Genomic DNA, 22,955 nt, shown 5'->3' on the forward strand with positions numbered 1-22,955 from the left:
ACAAGTGGTTATGAGCCATGAGACCGAATACATAGCTGTAAAACAGGCCACACAACATTTAATAGAACCCATTGCTGTAACAGCAAGGAGAAAGGAGTCTCAGTGGTAATATACAAAGGCAGGTATGAGAAATACTGTCTTTAAGCCACTTTTAAAAATTATACCTGAAAGTAAGTGGGTTCATTTCTGACTCCTATTTGCATTAATTTTAGAATAACCCTGCAGTAAGCTACTATAGAGCAATAATCACCTGCCAAAGGAAAACATTTTATACAGCATGGTTAATTCAAAGGGTACTTAAATCAGCTTTGCAAAACTGTCATGAAAATTTGCTCTCTGAGCTACAAAGTGTATTTGTCTGACCCCTCATAAAATGGAGAAATCCCTAATTAAGTCTCACATTCCTACCCTCAGCCTCCAAATAATGACCCCTCCCCCTTCTACACATTTGCAAACAGAATTCTGTTACTCAGCACTGCACATTTTTTTGTCTGCTTATCAACACAACAGTTTTATTTTTGAATGCAATACTCATTTTCATCTATGTGGAGAGGGGACATTTTTATGACTGTTTTCCAAGGCTGCTGTAACCTACTGCACTAATTACTAATTGGCCCTAAATGATGAATTGACAGTGCTCTCTGCAATTAGAATCTAACCCTCTTTTCTGGAAACGAGTCAGAGATTTTTTAAAAAGTACTTTAAAAAAAAGCCTAGTCAGATACACACCTGTACTTATGCCTGTTACTCCATGTATATGTACAAAATCCCAGAGAAATATTTTATTCTATTACCTGCATCTTGTTTGAGTTTTGTTTCAGTTTATTATTCCTTTCACTCAAGTCTCTGCCTTACTAACACACCTCATTCAAACCTGTCAGCAACTTGGCATATTTCTATAGATATTTCACAGATCAGATATGTCTGAAGCTAACTCCATACACCCTCCTTGCCTATTCCCAAACTGCTGACACTGAATACTAATCAAGCTAAGTCTGTTTCTGGTGTCACTTCACAGAAGTTAGCAGAGTTACTCCACAGGTGAATTTGTTCCCATGGCCGATTCTAGAGTATTGATAAAATAGATCCTCTCTCAAGCATCGAAAGAGGTCAACTTGCCCAATGAGTCTGGTAATTAGTTACCAGAAATTTGCATCTGAGAACAGTATTAAAAATGGACGCTGGTTTAGGTGGGCAACAGGAAGCAAGATCTGGCAAAGTGTTAAAAATAGAATATAAGGGTGAAGGGTAGCTCCACCAAACGGCTTGTTGCAATTTAATACTCCAGGTATAAATGCCTTCACAAAGCTAGAAGGCCAAGGAACTCTGTGCTGATATAGAGAAGTCCAGCTCCCTTTCACAGAGTAAGTATCATTCAGAAATCTGTGCAGGTTGTTGGAGGATCCCTCTGTGCATGGGGCAGCTGCCCTCTGAGAAGAAGTGTCCTGTGAACTGTTCTGAAAAAGCCCTCATGATCCAGCACATCAGCAGGAGGAAAGCAAGTTTCATCTCTGCATAAAGTTTTTTTCCAGGGCAGCTGGTGTTCTCTGGATGGAGTGGATGTTGCGTTTGACCCGATCCTCTACAGAGGAAGTGGACGCACTCTCCAGTTTTATGTGGCTGCAGAAGAATTGAATAAGAAAGAAAGTCAGATCATCCGTCTAAATTTTACAGGCTTTCCAGTCAAGCTTCATTGTTCCTGGACTCTCATGCATGAGCTACAATAGGAAACAGGCTGCTGCTTCCTAATGCAGTCTGCATTGGAACAGTTGAATGACTACAGTTTGCCTGTGACAGACTAAATACCATATATGCAGGGTCAGTTTTTCTCTGTATAGATTTTAAGAGGTTCCCAATTACTCCTCAACCTTCCAAACAGAACTGTTAATTACCAATGTATCTGTCACAGGAGATTCTGCTGCTTTCTGAGAAGCATACAAGAGGGAAAAGCAATCTGTCCCCAAATCAGGGCAGTGCTCCTCTGGGAACCCAATAGGTACAGCTCATGCTGTAAATTGCGATGTTAGCTACAGCCAAGAAGGGATAATTGTGATCCCTGACGTATCACCTTTAAGACTCAAGCCACATTATTAAACAATATCCTATGCTCCTCCCATGCCCTCAAGTAACGAACAAAATGCCAAATTTGTCAACTTGTCTGCTCTGAGAGGGGGAGGGAACTTTGGATTCTGCCCAGGAGGGTTGTCTATGGTGATTTTAAGCTACTTTGCACTTTCCCAATTCTGGGCTTCTCCAGGGGCTAGAACAGCCTCCAACATAATTCAGACAGTTCATAGGGGCTCCCTGGGCTAAAGCACTGTATAAGGCAGGGCTACTGTATACACCACTCCTGCCACACCCCCTATCCCCAGGTCTATGAGCCCGTCCTCAGAAAACACCTACACAGCTGTCTTCCTCAGGTTCCACGCTGGGAGCATCCTTTTCCAGCCCGATAGGGGGCTTTCAAGCCACTTTACAATGCTCCAAGTCTTACCCAGCATAAACAGCCTGGAGCAGGGGGGAGGATCTCACCCCTTGTGTTCACAAATGCCTCTCTCATAACACCTCTTACCCCGCATGGTCTGTTATTTCTTGATCTAGTTAGGTCCCAATCACACAAGCCATCTGCACATAGACTTCCATGGGAGGTCTATGTACAGGGAATTTATGGGATCAGGCCTTGATATTGCCTGTTCTGAGAACAGGGATTTTTTCTTTACCTGCTTGTAAAACACCATGTGATTCTATAGTGCTCCACAAATCACTTGCACTGAATGACTAGGCAGCCATGAAAGTCTTTAACTCTTTTTTAGAGAGTTAGGTTAAAAACAAACAAACAAAAACATTTAAACCTCCTTAGTTCTACTATACAATGTGGAATCAGTCAGTAGAGATGGAGAAGCTCCATCAGGTTCTACACTTCATCCCATCCTGCAGCCAGTGCAGGATTATTCTCTACAGGTGTCCTTGTCGAGTCTAATTTTAAATGTCTCCCCCATTCCATTGGGAGACTACTCTCTGCGTTTAACTCATCTAGAGGAGTGGGCTAGCAAGACACTCACTGTAGGAATTTTCCATCTCGGGAGCTGAGTTTCTCCAGTTCTCGTTCCCGCTCCTCCTCCTTTCGGTGTCTCCTAACATTGTTTGCTCTCTCCTCTTCCCGCCACTTAGCGTTTTCCAACATTTCCTGACGCTTACGCTCTAGTTCCTCTGCGGAGAGCTTTCTGTTGAGGCAGAAACAGCGCTGTTAATTATGATAGCTTCCCCCAACCCCCTGCCTCTCCCATCCCCAAACTCTAATGCAGAAGTTATTCATAGCAAGGACGCAATCCACTACGTTACTGAACACAGCAATCCCAGAGGAGAACTTCCTTGTTTGCTGAGGCTCTGAAGTATGAACATTCTCAAGACATAAGACAGAAACGGGCAACATAGCCACTCATCTCCCGGGTGTTTTCCATAACAGCTATTTGATTGTCAAGTTCTTGGCATTTCTGACACAGCTTTCTTCGGGCCTTGATTCAACTAAGTGCTTAAGCACACACTTAAGTGGAATGTCTTTTGGGTTTTGATCTTCACTATTCTCATTGGGCCATGGAGGGAAGGAGATTCAAGCCCTTTTGTTTTTTAAACTGATTGGTAAGAGGACACCAACAGGGGCATCCCATTATCCTGATGGCCTTGATATAGAATGCTTCTAGCTACCAGCCTGTGGGATAAAACGATGACTTGACATTCACCCCCGCAGGCTGGTACATGGCAGGTGAACAACTGGTAGCCAGGAAGAGAACATGCATAGCAATAGGAAGCAGTACAAGATGGTAAAATACAACACACTCAGAAATATCAAACACTGTTCGGACTGTTCACCTGTCCTGCTGTGGTTCATTCCATTCACCTTTAGTCCATTCTAGTTAAAATAATTATGTTTTTGCATTACTCACTGCCTATTATTTTAGGATCAGCCTAGACAGCTTCCTTATGAAGGTGCCACATGTGCAACATTTTGCCTACCTAGTATACCCTGAAGCATGCTGTCGTCGGTATCCTTTTTTAGGAGAAGGGCTCCTAGCTCTTTCCTTTTCTTTCCTGTCCACTTTGGTGCTGTACCTGTAACCCAGGAAAGAATTTTTAACACCACATGCACATAATATCAACATACCTATGGCCTCTTCCTGTATCAACCAGATACCTAACAGATCACAAGGACAATCACTGGCGTTTTGAAATAAGAGCTCTCCTATAGTTCCAGTGCATTACCTGTCACTTTCAGCAGAATGGATGTTATTTTTAAAAATTAATTTCTATACTTGGTTTATTTTCATGGGTTTTTTTATTGTTTTATTTTTACCCAACTTAAGTTTTTGCACTGGCAGGGAATAACTAGTATCCAAGGTTTATCAACACTTAATGACTGTGGAAGTAAAGATTCATAACAATAATTGCTTCATATACCATTTTTCAGAGCATCTCGAAGTACCAAATATTTTGTTAAAGCCAGTGACATCACGTTAACCGTCAAACAATATTTTAAAGGGACACTATCAACTTTAAAAAAACCAAAAAAAAACAAAAAAAACCCCACACACACTGCCTGAATTTTTTTTAAAACAAAAAGCCCCTAAAATGACTATAATAGAAAGAGATTCAAGAGGAAAAAAAAATTCTCCAGTTGTTTATTTTGTGCATTTGGCTGCACTTTGAGTAAACTTGCTTCCACTGATTTCCCAAATAGTTGCTCTCTTCTTTTGCTTGTTTGTATGGGTCATTTTTATTTGCAGCAATAAGAGGGAAAAAAAAGTTTTAAAGAATACAAAAGTGTGAGTAGCAAGGAGACCAGGGGCTGCAACTATTTTGTAAAAAACTGACCAGATTCCAAATTGTCAATGTCCCTCTAACAATCTATTTTAGGGTTTTACACTGTCACCCATTATCTTTGTATCTGAGCTCCTTCCATGTAAAACGGATAGCAAGAGCAAAGTCCTTGGTGGATTTCATGGAGTCTCTGGTAGTTTTTCCTCTGTAGGGTCACAACTCTGCTTGGGGTCAGAATTTTGATTAAGATTTTATTAAACTTCCTTTTGGGGAGGAAGGGATGATAGGGGTTTAGAAGAAGGTAATGTCAGTGACGTGAGAATATTTGGAAAAACTTTCCACCATAAGAATGATAAAATTTAAACAACTTCTCTCTGTAAATTGTAATGCATGGTGTGTCTCACGTAGGGTGACCAAATGTCCCAATTCTATAGGGACAGTCCTGATTTTATAGGAACAGTCCCGATATTGGGGCTTCTTTTTATATGGGATCCTACTACCCCCACCCCCATCCCGATTTTTCAGACTTGCTATCTGGTCACCCTAGTCCCACCCTACCCTGTCTCTCCTTATTCATTTCTGGGATAAAGGGATAATTCACAGATTACAATTTATTTACTGAATAAAATCAAATGCTTCCCAAGCCCTGTTTATGGTTTGGGAGATCTCTACAACAGCTACAAAGGCAGCCCCTTGCACTTGATGCAAAGCCAGGCATCTGTAGTTCCACCAGCTTTAATTTGAAGTCATTGGGATAAAGCGATGTGAGAAATTAACGCTGTAGAAACATTGGGAAAGAGTTACAAGTAGGCTGATGGGATAATAGGAGGAATTTTGCTGCTGAGCATTCAACTGACTTCTGCGAATTCCTCCCCTGAGAGAAGCCACGCATGCCCTTTATTTTAATCTGTTTCAAAGTGAAATCTTCACACTCACTGTTCACCATGCCGAGGAGGCGATCTTGACCTCCTGCGCTCAGACTCTTCCTCCCCTGTACTCTTCTTGCCAGTGTCTCTCTTAGGAGACCCGGACTGACTCCTTGACCTAGCGCGGTCTCGGTGTTTGTGAGCAGCTTTCTCCTGGCCAGCAACTGGAGAGCACCGAGGCCGGTGACTGTGGTCAAGGTCTCTACCCTGGAATTAGGAAGAGAACATCATTCAACAGAGAACAATTAAATGCAGAAATCGTGGGAGCCCCGGCGTGGTGCTGATGAGGCAGAAAGAGCTAGGCTAGGCAAAGTGCATGCATATGTATGAGACAGAAGCTAAAGGCATCATCTACAACTCCATCCATTCACAAGGTCTATCTGTACATAGTCCACTGCAGTGGCTTTAGACATATTGAAAATATATTTCTACAGGGCCATGCATCCCAAAGCACTTACTACTACTACATGGAGCACCAAAAATGCAGCCACTTCTGGTGTGGCGTGCAGCAGCTAACCAGAACAGTAAGGGGACAAGAACGTTTGGCCAAGAAAACTGAGGCAAATCCTTGCTCTTGTGAAAAGCCCCACTAGAACTTTAGCAGGTGCACAAGAACTTGGTTGTTAAGGCCTTTTGTAGAAGACGAGGGGTGAAATCCTGGATCCAGTGAAGTCAATGGGAGTTTTATCCTTGCCTCCAGTACAGCCACTATATCACCCCAGGTGCTTAAACAGCATGATAATAAAGTCAGACAACCATATGACCCTGGCACAGTGAATGGAACGGAACTTGACTTCTCCACCTGGGAAGGCAGGGGTCCTGGAACAACTTATATAGTGTGGGGGCTAAGAGCCATTGAACCAAAACTGTAAACCCTGTATGTGATGGAAATCACTTCAAGCTAGGAGATGCGACAGCACCCCCAGTTCCAGCACCTATGTTGGAAGGACAAAATCCTTGATGGGACTTGAATCTCTGGTCCCAATGGGAGCTTACTCACAAAACCACCTCCTTTCTCAGAGTCCTCTTCCAGAGCCTAAAACCACTGCGTAATCTCTAGAGCCATGCTTTCCTAACAGCTACATGGGCACGCTCTACAGACAGTAAGTTGTGAGAAGCACATGTGCCTACCTGCAAGCCGTACCCTGGGACTCTGGGATGAACAGGTTCCCAAGAACTATCCATCTTCTTGGATCTAAACGCAAAAATTAAAGTACGGTCTTTGGAGTTGAAAAACCTAAGAATACAATCTCTCTTTCTGTCCACTGTAGCCGTTAAACCTTTCAGAGTTTATCCAACAGTCTAACATGACAGGTATGTATCTGGAATGTGTTTTCCCAATTTGTTTTTCCCCTATAGAAAATATAAAAAATAATAATATGTAGTCCCCTCAATGATACTGAAGGTTCGTGTATCATCCCCCCCAAATCACCATGTTATAACTATAGATAACACAGCACCACAACATGATCTGAATCCTGTGGCACCTTATAGACTAACAGAGGTTTTGGAGCATGAGCTTTCGTGGGTGAATACCCACTTCCTCAGATGCATGTAATGGAAATATCCAGGGGCAGGTATATATATGTGTGCTAGCAAGCAAGCTAGAGATAACGAGGTCAGTTCAATCAGGGAGGATGAGGCCCTGTTCTAGCAGTTGAGGTGTGAAAACCAAGAGAGGAGAAACTGGTTCTGTAATTGGCAAGCCATTCACAGTCTTTGTTCAATCCTGAGCTGATGGTGTCAAATTTGCAGATGAACTGAAGCTCAGCAGTTTCTCTTTGAAGTCTGGTCCTGAAGTTTTTTTGCTGCAGGATGGCCACCTTAAGGTCTGCTATAGTGTGGCCAGGGAGGTTGAAGTGCTCTCCTACAGGTTTTTGTATATTGCCATTCCTAATGTCTGATTTGTGTCCATTTATCCTTTTCCGTAGAGACTGTCCAGTTTGGCCGATGTACATAGCAGAGGGGCATTGCTGGCATATGATGGCGTATATTACATTGGTGGATGTGCAGGTGAATGAACCAGTGATGGTGTGGCTGATCTGGTTAGGTCCTGTGATGGTGTCGCTGGTGTAGATATGTGGGCAGAGTTGGCATCGAGGTTTGTTGCATGGATTGGTTCCTGAGCAAGAGTTATTATGGTGTGGTGTGCAGTTGCTGGTGAGAATATGTTTCAGGTTGGCAGGTTGTCTGTGGGCAAGGATTGGCCTGCCACCCAAGGCCTGTGAAAGTGTGGGATCATTGTCCAGGATGGGTTGTAGATCCTTGATGATGCGTTGGAGGGGTTTTAGCTGGGGCTGTATGTGATGGCCAGTGGAGTCCTGTTGGTTTCTCTCTTGGGTTTGTCTTGCAGTAGGAGGCTTCTGGGTACACGTCTGGCTCTGTTGATCTGTTTCCTTATTTCCTCGTGCGGGTATTGTAGTTTTGAGAATGCTTGGTGGAGCTTTTGTAGGTGTTGGTCTCTGTCTGAGGGGTTAGAGCAGATGCGGTTGTACCTCAGTGCTTGGCTGTAGACAATGGATCGTGTGATGTGCCCGGGATGGAAGCTGGAGGCATGAAGGTAGGCATAGCGGTCGGTGGGTTTTCGATATAGGGTGGTGGTAATGTGACCATCACTTATTTGCACCGTGGTGTCAAGAAAGTGGACCTCCCGTGTAGATTGGTCCAGGCTGAGGTTGATGGTGGGGTGGAAGCTGTTGAAATCATGGTGGAATTTTTCCAGAGTCTCTTTCCCATGGGTCCAGATGATGAAGATGTCATCAATGTAGCGTAGATAGAGAAGGGGTGTGAGTGGACGAGAGCTGAGGAAGCGTTGTTCCAGGTCGGCCATGAAGATATTGGCATATTGTGGGGCCATGCGGGTGCCCATAGCAGTGCCACTGATCTGGAGATATATATTGTCATCAAATTTGAAATAGTTGTGTGTAAGTATAAAGGCACAGAGCTCAGCAGCCAGTTGTGCTGTGGCATCATCAGGGATAGTGTTCCTGACAGCTTGTATTCCATCTGTGTGTGGGATGTTTGTGTAGAGAGCCTCTACATCCATGGTGGCTAGGATGGTGTTTTCTGGGAGGTCACCAATACATTGTAGTTTCCTCAGGAAATCAGTGGTGTCGCGGAGATAGCTGGGAGTGCTGGTGGCATAGGGTCTGAGTAGAGAGTCCATATATCCAGATAGTCCTTCAGTGAGAGTGCCAATGCCCGAGATGATGGGGCGTCCAGGATTTCCGGGTTTGTGGATCTTGGGTAGTAGATAGAATAACCCTGGTCGGGGCTCTAGGGGTATGTTGATTTCTTCTGGTGTTAGTGTAGGGAGTGTCCTGAGTAGATGCTGTAGTTTCTTAGTGTATTCCTCAGTGGGATCTGAGGGAAGTGGCCTGTAGAATTTGGTATTGGAGAGTTGTCTGGCTGCCTCCTTTTGATAGTCAGACCTGTTCATGATGACAACGGCACCTCCTTTATCAGCCTCTTTGATGATAATGTCAGGGTGGTTTCTGAGGCTGTGGATGGCATTGCGTTCTGCACGACTTAGGTTGTGAGGCAAGCGATGTTGTTGTTCCACGATTTCTGCCTGTGCACGCCGGCGGAAGCATTCAATGTATAGGTCCAGGCTGTCATTTCGACCCTCAGGAGGAGTCCATGTGGAGTTCTTTTTCTTGTGCTGTTGGTGGGAGGGCACCCGTGTATCAGTGCACTGTTCAGTGTTGTCCTGGAAGTATTCTTTGAGTCGGAGACGGCGAAAGTAGGCTTCCAGATCGCCACAGAACTGTATCATGTTGGTGGTCCCTACACTAACACCAGAAGAAATCAACATACCCCTAGAGCCCCGACCAGGGTTATTCTATCTACTACCCAAGATCCACAAACCCGGAAATCCTGGACGCCCCATCATCTCGGGCATTGGCACTCTCACTGAAGGACTATCTGGATATATGGACTCTCTACTCAGACCCTATGCCACCAGCACTCCCAGCTATCTCCGCGACACCACTGATTTCCTGAGGAAACTACAATGTATTGGTGACCTCCCAGAAAACACCATCCTAGCCACCATGGATGTAGAGGCTCTCTACACAAACATCCCACACACAGATGGAATACAAGCTGTCAGGAACACTATCCCTGATGATGCCACAGCACAACTGGCTGCTGAGCTCTGTGCCTTTATACTTACACACAACTATTTCAAATTTGATGACAATATATATCTCCAGATCAGTGGCACTGCTATGGGCACCCGCATGGCCCCACAATATGCCAATATCTTCATGGCCGACCTGGAACAACGCTTCCTCAGCTCTCGTCCACTCACACCCCTTCTCTATCTACGCTACATTGATGACATCTTCATCATCTGGACCCATGGGAAAGAGACTCTGGAAAAATTCCACCATGATTTCAACAGCTTCCACCCCACCATCAACCTCAGCCTGGACCAATCTACACGGGAGGTCCACTTTCTTGACACCACGGTGCAAATAAGTGATGGTCACATTACCACCACCCTATATCGAAAACCCACCGACCGCTATGCCTACCTTCATGCCTCCAGCTTCCATCCCGGGCACATCACACGATCCATTGTCTACAGCCAAGCACTGAGGTACAACCGCATCTGCTCTAACCCCTCAGACAGAGACCAACACCTACAAAAGCTCCACCAAGCATTCTCAAAACTACAATACCCGCACGAGGAAATAAGGAAACAGATCAACAGAGCCAGACGTGTACCCAGAAGCCTCCTACTGCAAGACAAACCCAAGAGAGAAACCAACAGGACTCCACTGGCCATCACATACAGCCCCCAGCTAAAACCCCTCCAACGCATCATCAAGGATCTACAACCCATCCTGGACAATGATCCCACACTTTCACAGGCCTTGGGTGGCAGGCCAATCCTTGCCCACAGACAACCTGCCAACCTGAAACATATTCTCACCAGCAACTGCACACCACACCATAATAACTCTTGCTCAGGAACCAATCCATGCAACAAACCTCGATGCCAACTCTGCCCACATATCTACACCAGCGACACCATCACAGGACCTAACCAGATCAGCCACACCATCACTGGTTCATTCACCTGCACATCCACCAATGTAATATACGCCATCATATGCCAGCAATGCCCCTCTGCTATGTACATCGGCCAAACTGGACAGTCTCTACGGAAAAGGATAAATGGACACAAATCAGACATTAGGAATGGCAATATACAAAAACCTGTAGGAGAGCACTTCAACCTCCCTGGCCACACTATAGCAGACCTTAAGGTGGCCATCCTGCAGCAAAAAAACTTCAGGACCAGACTTCAAAGAGAAACTGCTGAGCTTCAGTTCATCTGCAAATTTGACACCATCAGCTCAGGATTGAACAAAGACTGTGAATGGCTTGCCAATTACAGAACCAGTTTCTCCTCTCTTGGTTTTCACACCTCAACTGCTAGAACAGGGCCTCATCCTCCCTGATTGAACTGACCTCGTTATCTCTAGCTTGCTTGCTAGCACACATATATATACCTGCCCCTGGATATTTCCATTACATGCATCTGAGGAAGTGGGTATTCACCCACGAAAGCTCATGCTCCAAAACCTCTGTTAGTCTATAAGGTGCCACAGGATTCTTTGCTGCTTTTACAGATCCAGACTAACACGGCTACCCTCTGATACTTAACATGATCTGAGTGGTTTACAAAGGCAGAATAAGACGTTCTTAAATGATAAGGTCTTTGGGACAGGGAAAGAGAAGGTAAATGAAAAGCACAAGAAATGAGACAGCAGGCCAGGGATGGGAGGGTCAGACTGATGAAAAATATCAGATTCATAAAAATGGGGTTTATAAAGGAATTTGAAGGGGGGGGCTGACAGATGAGAAGGAAATCATTCCAAGCATAGGGGCAGCATGAGAGGAACAAGAGAGGTGAATGGGGTCATAGAACAAGAGGACTGTATAGGTATAAGTGAAAAGTATAGGTAGTGAAAGCAGAGATGCAGGCAGTGGCAAAACTGTGCAGGGCCAGGGTAAGGTGCTTGAATGGGCTTGCAGTAAGGTGGGGATATTGCAGAGCAGGGATTCAAAGGACTGGGGTGATGGGATGAGAATGCAGCGTGAAGCAGAGGATTTCAGCAGTAACATTTTGGTTAGCAATTTTCATCTTGTGCTAACAGAGATCTTTATCGTTAATGGCACCTGGGGCTAGCATAGCAAAAAGGGAAGCAAACTACAATATACCAACTACTCCTGTTAAAACAAGGCCTGGACGAATCAGGATTAGGTTGCGGTTTACATTCAGCTCTGCCCAAACGCACATGATTGTGCAGTCAACTGGAGCACAGCAAGCTGCCTTAGGGACCTTAAGAGTCACAGAGTGAACTCTCATCCCTCCTATATTATATGCAAACCCAAGGGGCTGGGTAGAGATTTTTCAAAGAACACAACCCCCAAACGTACCTCGCTCTGCTCTGCTCGTCGTCACTGCTGGTGCTTTCTCTGCTGGAACTTCGACGTCTGCGTTTCTTGTGCTTCTTTTTCTTCTCCTTCTTTTTTCCCTTTCTTTCCAAGCTGCTTTGCAACTATAATGCAAAAAAAAACAAATTCGGGGCTGATCACTGCTGCTCACACACTCGTTAGACAGTCACCATCATGAGAGGCTGTACAAAGATTAGCTTCTGTATGGAAAGAGTCTCAGGACAACACACACTTTGCAAAATCTCTTATGAGGAGGCAAGGGACTTTTACTATGGAGCCCAACTGAGTCCTCCTCACTGTCTCTGTGACTTGGCATAGCTGATCTGTGACAAGATAATTGAGAATGAAAATGATTTGTTACAATAATGTAACAAGTGAAAGGGGAAAGATAACACGGCCCATGGGTTGGGTTTATTTTTAAAAACCAGTTGCTGAGAGACTTTCTATTTTGTTCTTATCCAAAAGGAGGCAGGGAATAGAAAAATTCCTCTCTCTAAAGCAGTGCTTCTCACTCAGGGGAACATTTACCCCTGGGGGGACACAGAGGTCTTCCATGGGGTACATCAACTCAGCTAGATAGTTGCCTAGTTTTATAACAGGCTACATAAAAAACACTAGCAAAGTCAGTACAAACTAAAATTTCATGCAGTAACTTGTTTATACTGCTCTATATACTGTACACTGAAATGTAAGTACAATATTTATATTCCAATTGATTTATTTTATAATTACATGGTAAAAATGAGAAGTCAGCAACTTTTCAGTACAAGTAGGCTGTGACACTTTTGTATTTGTATGTCTGATTTTGTAAGCCAGTAGTTTTTAAGTGAGGTGAAACTTGGGGGGACACAAGACAAATCAGACTCCTGAAACGGGTCCAGTAGTCTGGAAAGGTTGAGAGCCACTACTCTAAAGAGCGTTTCTTCTGGATCCCAATTCTGCTCTCACTCAATTCAATGCAAATTCTGCTTCTGATTTCTGTTAAAGAATACATACCAGTTCTTTGATTTTCTTCATTTTTACAGGATTATTCAAAACTTCCCTTTTTTTCTCTTCCTCTCTTTTCCTAACAAAAATAAGCAACATCGGGGTTTTCAAAGAACATTCATAACATTAAAGATGAAACATTAATTCAAAGCACGAATCAAGGCCTGATTCTGCAAACATGTATGCACATAGTTGACTTTCGTACCAAGAGTTGTCTCATTGAAATCAACGGGGCTATTTAAGGCAGTAAAGTTAAGCATGTTTGTATTGGCTGGACTAGGGCTTAAGGCAGACTTTGTAAGTGCGACCACAGATCTAACTGTAGGATCGGGGCCTTTGGGGTTTTTTTAATGCTGAATAGCAAAGTCAATCAAGAAACTGTTTTATATCCCTGTGCAGATTGGCTCCATGGTTCCATCAAGTCCTGTCTTAAGGAACTTACTTGTCCTGATGCCATCCATCCTGGCTGAGACACTGGTGAATGTCTGATACCTCAGCCAAAAGCAATACATATGTAATGCAACCAGACAATTGCAAAGCCTTGCCCATGGGAAGTAAAATTCCTTCTAGAGTCAGAGAGCAATCTGTTTACAACCTGCAGCATGAGATACAGCACTCCTTTGCATGCATAACTATGATTATTGGTCATAAAATTATCCAGTCTCTTTCAAAATCCAGCTGCAGAATTTAATTCTATGCAACTGCGATACAATCATTTACACCAGAGCTAGATGTAAAATTATAGCCTTGCAGAAAATGCAGCCTCTTCTTCCTACTGAAGGATTTAGAATTTACAACTTCTTATTGGAGGGCATCAACTGCTTAAAATCCCACACACATCGAGCTACAGCATGGGCAGCAGGATGCATCTTGGGCCCCCATCCTGCAAACCCCTAAGCACATGAGTAATTGTCTGGATGCGGGTGGTCTCATAGATCTCAATGGGACCATTCAGACATGCAAAGTTACTCACGTAAGTGTTTGCAGGATCTGGCTCTTATCCTGGAAAGCAAATGAGTGCTTGGTATTTACAAGTTTGAAATAAACAAAACAAAACAAAAAAAAACACAAAGAGAAGCTTGGAAATGGGGGACACATACCGGGGGGAGGGTGCGGGGGGGTAGAGGAAGAGAGAGAGAGAGAGTGTGTCTAGATTACTAATAGTGTAACATTTAGGAAACAAGGAACCAAAAGGATCTCTAGACAATCTTCGGTTTTTGGAAAAACCTTAAGTCAAACTGTACCTTGTTCAAATTCTTTTGCTTAACAGAATACAGCAAGAAAAAGAAAAAAAGACTCCAAATCACAGCATGCAACATCTCTGAGAGTCAGCAGAGAAATCTAAACAGTTGCGGGCCAATCAGACCAAATATTAGTATTGCAGAAGTACTTTATGGTCTCAACCAGGTCCCCCTTGTGCCATACAAATATATAGTAAATGACAGTCTCTGCCCCAAATAGCTTCTAGTCTGAAAGACAAGACACAACAGGTTGATAAAGGAAACAAGTGGACAGGGGACATGCGGGGTGACAAACAGAATATGAGTCTTAAAACAGATGAGCTCTGTGCAGTTTTTGGCCAATCATCAAGCAGTGATCACAACTCACTGCCTGCCTAGGTTAACTGTCCTTGTCAATATCCCATTTAGTACCTTATCATGAAAAGTGGATCCTCCCGGATTTTGCTTGCCATGTCTAGGACAGAATTGGCACCTGTGGGGGCAAAAATTGAGCCTGGGAGAAGTCCTGTTTCACTGGAACAACCTGCCTCTTTGTCTTCCATCTTCTCAAAGACATATTTGTCCACAGGTCGGCCCATCAGATACTCTTCTCTGTTCACCATACCCCCAGGACCCTGGTACATCCAGTCCAATTTCTCTTCTTTTTTCCTGTTTCAAGCAAAAACGTCATGTTACTTTATTTTCCTTCCAAGCAGCTCTAAAGTTTCACTTTTCTCTGCAAAGACAAACAGAAATGCTTGGGAGTAAGCCGACCTTAAACCCCCATCTTTGGCACTGATCCTGCAAAAATCTATACAGGGGCTGAACTTTACATGCGGCGAATAATCCCGCTGACGTCACCATTCACAGGGCGGAAAATTAAATGCCTATGTAAATTTTTTACAGGATTAAGGCTTAGAAATTAGATGGAAGGGACCTATTAGGACTAAGTCTTATCTATCTCTCTGTCACAGCAGGATTATTCTCTACACTCCAGCCCTTGTCCATTCTTAAATGACAACTGGAGGCAATTCCACAGGGTAATTGATTTCATTGCTAGGAAATTTCTCCCAGTATGGAATTATCTCCCAGCTCTAAGATACATGGAAAGCTCTATTCTAATCAACTAGAAGTAGTAATTGTTGGCCCATTATAACAAGCATCTTCATTTTTTTATGGCATCCACAGTTTATAATGTGACAGCCAGGAAAGTTAGTTATTTGGTAGCTGCGACTCAAGTCCTAAAATAAATGTGTGACTAGAACGTCCCCATTCAGAAATTCCTCCTGGTGACACAAAGTACTTCGAGTACAAATGATGCACACAGGACTTTCAAGAGACAGGGCACACGCACAGAGTCTAGCATAAAACTCTGCCTAACTCTTACTTGACTGCTCCCACATCCTCTGCATAGCGCTGCATCTCCTCCCGGGCTCGCTCCTCCCGCAGCTCCCGCTGCAGCTCCTCAATCTTCTTCCGCTCGGCTTCATGTTTCTGCTCTGCCTTCCACACCTTCTCCACATTGCGCAGAGTCTGGGGATGCCAGCTCTTCTTCAGATTCTACAGAGAAGAGGAACCAGGACAAGCAGTTTTTAGAAAGCTAATATCACAGACCCACAAAGCCTCTCTGCGAAACGGGAACACAAGCTTCTCACAAGGGGTGCCAGGAGGATGAATCAAAGGGGCACAGAAGCCAAATTTTAACAATTATTTCCTCATCTACTTTCTGAATGCTTTTGATTATTAATATTGAAAGCAGGTTAGTGAGCAAATTTAAGGACTGCTCCTGTGTTCCACACACACTCTCAACTCCCCCTGACTTCAGTGGGAGCTGTAATCATGCAAGCAAAGCAGGCTTAGGTCTTTACCTTGGAGGGGAGGGGGGGATTTAAATCAGATTGGCCAATAAAAACAGACAAAACAGTTTCACTTTCACCTAAACCAGCCCTTGAAGTGTCTGAGCAGCAAACAAGACACAGATTTTAAATCAGCCGAAAAAAATCCCCAAGGTTTAAACATCAAAGTGCAGGTGTAACTTTCGGGGTTTGTAAAACCACTGTGTTCTTCGGGGGTCCCTTTTCCCCGAGACACTGGTATTTGTTCACCACCCTCGTTTAACAAAGGGAGGGTCGGTGTGTGTTTTAGGAAGAGGGCTGGGGAATCATTATTTTATCTGCATGGTGGTAGCAGCTCAGGGTCCCAGCTGCAAAGACACAGAGACAGTCCCTGCCCCAGAGATGACAACGCGCCGCAAGCCCTTTTCCCCTCACTTGTGCCCCACAAACCCACATTTGGGCCCCGATCCTGCAAACGCGTCCGCGTGTTTACGGTTCAGTTCAAGCCCCCGCGCGAACGCGGGGCGGGGCGGGGGGGGGGGCACCATAATGGAAACGGCTTTTCAAACCCCCCCCGCCCCCCAATTTAACCCTCCACCCTCCGAGCAGACTCCAGGGGGTGCAGGCTCCAAACCCCGCCCGGCCCGGGCCCCTCACCAGGTCTCCTCCCCCCATGGCGGCCGAGACTCCAGCTCGCCCCGCTACCGGGCCCGGCCGCGCGTCAGCTCCCGGCGCCGAGTCCTTCCCCGCAGGGCCCCGGCTGATGGCGTCACTTCCTGCGCCCCGCCCCGCCCCGGCCCGGCCCGAGAGGGGGGATCTGGGCCCGAGAAGGAGGGGCGGGGAGGGGTTTGGGGAGGGGAACTAACGGGGGCTGTGGCCCTAGGAAGTGTGTTGGGTGGCAGGGTTCGGGGAGGAGACCCGGGGGGGGTCTGGGGAGTGTGGGGGTAGTTTGGGGGATGGGCCTGGTGGGGGGCTGGGTCTGGGAAGTGTGGGGGGCAGGTTTGGGGGATGGGCCTGGTGGGGGGCTGTGTCTGGGTCTGGGAAGTGTGGGGGTAGTTTGGGGGATGGGCCTGGTGGGGGGCTGTGTCTGGGTCTGGGAAGTGTGGGGGTAGTTTGGGGGATGGGCCTGGTGGGGGCCTGTGTCTGGGTCTGGGAAGTGTGGGGGGCAGGTTTGGGGGATGGGCCTGGTGGGGGGCTGTGTCTGGGTCTGGGAAGTGTGGGGGGCAGTTTGGGGGATGGGCCTGGTGGGGGGCTGTGTCTGGGTCTGGGAAGTGTGGGGGTAGTTTGGGGGATGGGCCTGGTGGGGGGCTGTGTCTGGGTCTGGGAAGTGTGGGGGTAGTTTGGGGGATGGGCCTGGTGGGGGGCTGTGTCTGGGTCTGGGAAGTGTGGGGGGCAGGTTTGGGGAAGGGACCTAGTGAAGGCTGTGGGCCTGGGGAGTGTGAGGGGCAGGTTTAGGGAGGGGAGCAGGGTTTGGGGAGGAGACCCAGTGTGCAGAGGTCTGGGTCTGGGAAGTGTGGGGGGCAGGTTTGGGGGATGGGCCTGGTGGGGGGCTGTCTCTGGGTCTGGGAAGTGTGGGGGGCAGTTTGGGGGATGGGCCTGGTGGGGGGCTGGGTCTGGGTCTGGGAAGTGTGGGGGGCAGTTTGGGGAAGGGACCTAGTGAAGGCTGTGGGCCTGGGGAGTGTGAGGGGCAGGTTTAGGGAGGGGAGCAGGGTTTGGGGAGGAGACCCAGTGTGCAGAGGTCTGGGTCTGGGAAGTGTGGGGGGCAGGTTTGGGGGATGGGCCTGGTGGGCGGCTGTGTCTGGGTCTGGGAAGTGTGGGGGTAGTTTGGGGGATGGGCCTGGTGGGGGCCTGTGTCTGGGTCTGGGAAGTGTGGGGGGCAGTTTGGGGAAGGGACCTAGTGAAGGCTGTGGGCCTGGGGAGTGTGAGGGGCAGGTTTAGGGAGGGGAGCAGAGTTTGGGGAGGAGACCCAGTGTGCAGAGGTCTGGGTCTGGGAAGTGTGGGGGGCAGGTTTGGGGGATGGGCCTGGTGGGCGGCTGTGTCTGGGTCTGGGAAGTGTGGGGGGCAGTTTGGGGGATGGGCCTGGTGGGGGGCTGTCTCTGGGTCTGGGAAGTGTGGGGGGCAGTTTGGGGGATGGGCCTGGTGGGGGGCTGGGTCTGGGAAGTGTGGGGGGCAGGTTTGGGGGATGGGCCTGGTGGGGGGCTGTGTCTGGGTCTGGGAAGTGTGGGGGGCAGTTTGGGGGATGGGCCTGGTGGGGGGCTGTGTCTGGGTCTGGGAAGTGTGGGGGGCAGGTTTGGGGAAGGGACCTAGTGAAGGCTGTGGGCCTGGGGAGTGTGAGGGGCAGGTTTAGGGAGGGGAGCAGGGTTTGGGGAGGAGTCCCAGTGTGCAGAGGTCTGGGTCTGGGAAGTGTGGGGGGCAGGTTTGGGGGATGGGCCTGGTGGGGGGCTGTCTCTGGGTCTGGGAAGTGTGGGGGGCAGGTTTGGGGAGGGGACCTAGTGAAGGCTGTGGGCCTGGTGAGTGTGAGGGGCAGGTTTAGGGAGGAGCCCAGAGGGGAGCAGGGTTTGGGGAGGGGACCCACTGGGGGGGGAGGCTATGGGTCTGGGAAGTGTGGGAGGCATTTTAGGGGAGGGACCCAGTGGTGGGCTATGGGCCTAGGAATGGGGGGGGGAGTTTGGGGATGGGCCTGGTGAGGGTCTGTTTATGGGTCTGGGAAGTGTGGGGGGCATGGTTTTGGAAGAGGAACCAATGGGGGCGGGGTATGGGCCTGGGAAGTAGGAGCTAGGGCTTTGGGCCTAAGAAACAGAAGCACAGGGCGATCAGGGGACTGCAAGAAGAATCCGCACCTGATATGAGAAGAAAACCAAGCTGGGGAACAGGTGTAGCTCTGCTGGCTCATCGGTAACAATACCGTGAACCGTCAGTGAAAGACAGGATCGGGTTAAGGTTTAACCCTCAAGTTATATTTCGAGCTAACAGTGTAGTGAAGACAAAGCCTTGGATTACGGCTAGCCCTACTGTTCTGCTCTGGGCTTACAAACTGATGTTTTTCTGGAGACATGGTCTCTATCTTTCTACCAGAGATCACAGTGCAAGTCTGTTATCTAGCTAGAACTAAAATTTAGTAGAACTGATACCATCATTCACTGAAGGGGACAGTAAGAAAAAATGTCAAAAGGAGCTACTACAAATGGTCTTTGTTCATTTTAATAAACGGTACAATAATTAGATGTGAGTTAAAGAAATAGAAAGAAGTATTTCTTCACATAATTCACAGCCAACCTGTGGAACTCATTGCAAGGGGATGTTGTGAAGGTCAAAAGTATAACAGGATTCCAAAAAAGAATTAGCTACCTTCGTATAGAATAGATCCATCAATGGCTGTTAGCTGAGATGGTCAGGGATGTAATTCCATGCTCTCAGTGACCTTAAACCTCTGACAGCTAGAACCTGAGACTGGATGACAGGATGGATCACTCGGTAAATTGCCCTGTTTTGTTCATTCCCTCTCAAACATCTGGTATTGGGCACTATTGGAAGACAGAATGCTGGGCTAGATGGACCATTGATCTAACCCAATGTGGCCAGTCTTATATTCAGTGATGGAGAATCCACCACAACCCTATGCAAGTTGTTCCAGTTGTTAATTATTCTATTAAAAATTTGTGCCTTATGTCTAGGTACAACAAATTGTCTCCATTGATTTGAATAAAAGATGCATTAGTCAGATGCTGGTTTTCAAAATAAATCTAATAAATTTAACATATTTAAGAAGGAGATTTTAATAACTTCCAGTTCATTGTTCCATGGACTCATCAGACTGTAGCATCACAATCTTAAAGAGGCACAGCCAGAGTTACAAAGGTGTCTTGTATCTTTACGTTCATTTTAAGCATTGCCATTTGAGCAACACCTGCACACGCTGGAATGGTCAGAAATATAGCACTGTATTTGAACCCGAGACCTAATAAATTCACCTTTCTTTGTATCTGAGACTTCTGCAGAAAATCAGGAAAAGCTGTCTTTGTTCGGGGAGCACCTATGCATTTGAATGAGTGACCCCTTACTCTGACATTAAATGCCTCATGACTGAACAATACCCCCTTTGCCAGTGGTAGATAGTGTTCTTGTTTATGGTGATCATCCCTGAATCATTTTAATTTTTATTATTAAATGTATTTATTTGTGCTAACACCTACTTTATGCTGGTTGCTTTCCAAACAGCTCTTGCTCCAAAGAGCTTCCAGTCTAACAACAGATGTCAGGGAAGAGGAATAACAACCTGCAACTCATACAAATCAATCAGATCCAGTATAGGCAGCATGGTAACGGTAGAACTTTAAAGGGGATTTACATGTGGCCAGGACAGCAGATGAGCTCAGAATGGTCTTCCCCTGTATAGAGGGTTGCATGAAATATGACGTGCTTTGGTTCATTTTAATGCAAGGTGACTTAAGAAGATAGAGGTTTTTACTAAATACAGTGGATGCTATCCTGACTCCATTGAAGTCAGTTGGAGATTTGTTACTGATTTCAGTGGAGCCAGGATTTCACCTAATATATTTAAGGAGCTACTGTAATAAGTTCCAGTTGATTATTCTATTTGCTTCTATTTTTGTAACCACAAATTATTTGTAAAACGAATTATTCTTAACTAGGCTGTCCGCATAAAAATCTCTTTTAGCGCTTAGTCAATAGGATGTTTATTGGTGTGGGTATAGCCCCGGGGTACAGCATTTGACTGGAGATCAAGTGGCTCCCCAGCCCAAATCTGGGTGACCTCAGTTCTTTTTCTGACCCTTCAGTGTTCATCCTTGATGTTCCTCCACTTACACTAAAAAAGTATTCTACCAAAAATCAAATGATGTGTTACTGAATGCCCCTCTAGCGTACCTTGTCCTATCCTACACCTTACAGTGAATCTCCTGAGGAAGAATGTGAGTAAAACATCATTTTCAACCGTCAGCCCATGTACATCATCTACTGTTGTGGAGCTGTGTATTAATTATTCAATTAATTATTATTACAATAGCACCTAGAGGTTTAAGACCAAGAACATCAGGGCCCCATTGTACCAATGGCATTTTTTAAACATATTTTTAAGCAGGTGCTTAACTACCCAATGTCAAATTCCTGCAGTTTTTCCATTCAGTAGAAGTACTAATATTACCCAGAAATTCATAGTTTTGTTGTTTAGTTTGTGATTTTAAACAACTAATGGGTCATTTTGCTCATGGATATGAACAGGTGATGAGTATATTGAGGTTAAATTTTGTAATTCTGTGCAAAATGTGAACCTACTAAAACAGTGATAGTTACAGACCTATTGCAATTTTTTTGTTTTTCAGAAGTAGATAAATAAGAGAGGGGGGTACCTGGATTTGAACTAGGGACTATTTGAGCTGTAGTCAAATGTTCTACCACCGAACTATACCTGCTTTATCTTTGTTACTAATTTGGTGGGAATCATTTCATATGAATTAGCGGTCACACCGACTCAAGCCTTATAATTCAGCTCTGCAATATGAAATACACTTTAATTAATATCCACATTTCCATTAAGGATTCTCAGATTGTTACTCCATTTTCCACTGGTGCTCTGTATCTTTTTCACTGGCTGAAACCTAATCAAAGAAAGATCAGTCCACAATGACCAAGTCTTTAGTTTGATTAAAATGAGGGGGCACCTGGATTTGAACCAGGGACCTCTTGATCTGCAGTCAAATGCTCTACCACTGAGCTATACCCCCACCTGCTGAAAAAAAAGGTGACAGGTAAGTCTAGTTAGGGATACTGGTTCTGTTACATTGTTACTCTACTACTTCTTGTAATAGGTTCATTATACTCATTATGCCGGTAGCTATGTCTCAGACTCACTGCACCTGTAATTATTTCTCATACTGCTCACACAGCTTTCATTCTGCATTTAACTCCCCCCCCCAAAAAAAAATAAAAAGTCTCACTGCAGTTTGAATTGGGTTCACTTGGGCCAAGGTACTAATGTTCTAGCTCTAACTCTCTATGAGTTCTGTTTCTTTAAACCAATGACATAAAAAAGCTCTCTTTTCAATAGCTTGTGTTTGCTTTCTCATGGCCAGCACACCTTGAAACCACACAAGCCCTATTTAATAAGCTGGCTTGTGATTACACCCACTATATCTACTTCTGTAGCAACCTGACTGAGGGAAAGGCAGCTATTTCTGGGGCAGAACATGCTACCGGTTATACACCACCAAAATAACCTCAGATAAGCTTACAGCAAGAAGATGAAGAAGGCGATGTGGATGAAAAAGGAGTTTAGTGGAGTAGAATGTAATGAGTCAAATAGAATAAAGCAAAAGAAGGGGGAGATGAGAATCACAATTATGATTATTATTTAAAAAAGTCAAGCTATAATACCCCTCTCCTTCATATATCGTTTGGTTTCTTAGATTGCAAGTTCCTGGAGGGCAGGGATTTGTTCAATGCTTGGCTCTAGGGGTTCCTGAATTTGACTGAGGCCTCTGGGACTCACTGCAGTGTAAGAAAAAGTAAGCACATTCACCCCTGGAAGCACTGTCTGTTTGAAATTTACCAGATATCATTTGGATCAGTTCATTTCTTCCAGCTTCCTTTATAATACCAGACCCTGAGCCTGCAGCTGCATCTGCCTACATGGAACCCCAGGGGAGTTAATGGGGATCTATACAACTGCTGGGTTCTGCCCA

At 45.7% G+C, this 22,955-nt stretch overlaps 2 protein-coding genes and 1 non-coding gene across 3 annotated transcripts in view; 1 reads left to right on the plus strand and 2 right to left on the minus strand.

The window, feature by feature from the left end:
* Nucleotides 1–22,955, plus strand: part of CISD3 (CDGSH iron sulfur domain 3) — a 156,261-nt gene that overhangs the window by 125,136 nt on the left and 8,170 nt on the right. The gene's annotated exons all lie outside the window — the stretch shown is intronic.
* Nucleotides 39–17,008, minus strand: CWC25 (CWC25 spliceosome associated protein homolog). The gene is made up of 10 exons (XM_050935277.1): nt 16,912–17,008; nt 15,807–15,979; nt 14,852–15,088; nt 13,209–13,278; nt 12,195–12,316; nt 6,873–6,936; nt 5,752–5,948; nt 4,015–4,110; nt 3,063–3,224; nt 39–1,620 (listed from the first exon to the last, which is right to left on the minus strand). Exons 1-10 carry the CDS (start codon nt 16,927–16,929, stop codon nt 1,506–1,508), a joined length of 1,254 nt encoding a protein of 417 aa, XP_050791234.1. The 5' UTR covers nt 16,930–17,008; the 3' UTR covers nt 39–1,505.
* On the minus strand, nt 21,927–21,998 carry TRNAC-GCA (transfer RNA cysteine (anticodon GCA)). The gene has a single exon. It is a non-coding gene; the product is annotated as a tRNA-Cys (tRNA).

The sequence above is a fragment of the Gopherus flavomarginatus genome, chromosome 25, assembly GCF_025201925.1.
Source record: "Gopherus flavomarginatus isolate rGopFla2 chromosome 25, rGopFla2.mat.asm, whole genome shotgun sequence".
In the NCBI taxonomy this organism is placed as follows: domain Eukaryota; kingdom Metazoa; phylum Chordata; order Testudines; family Testudinidae; genus Gopherus; species Gopherus flavomarginatus.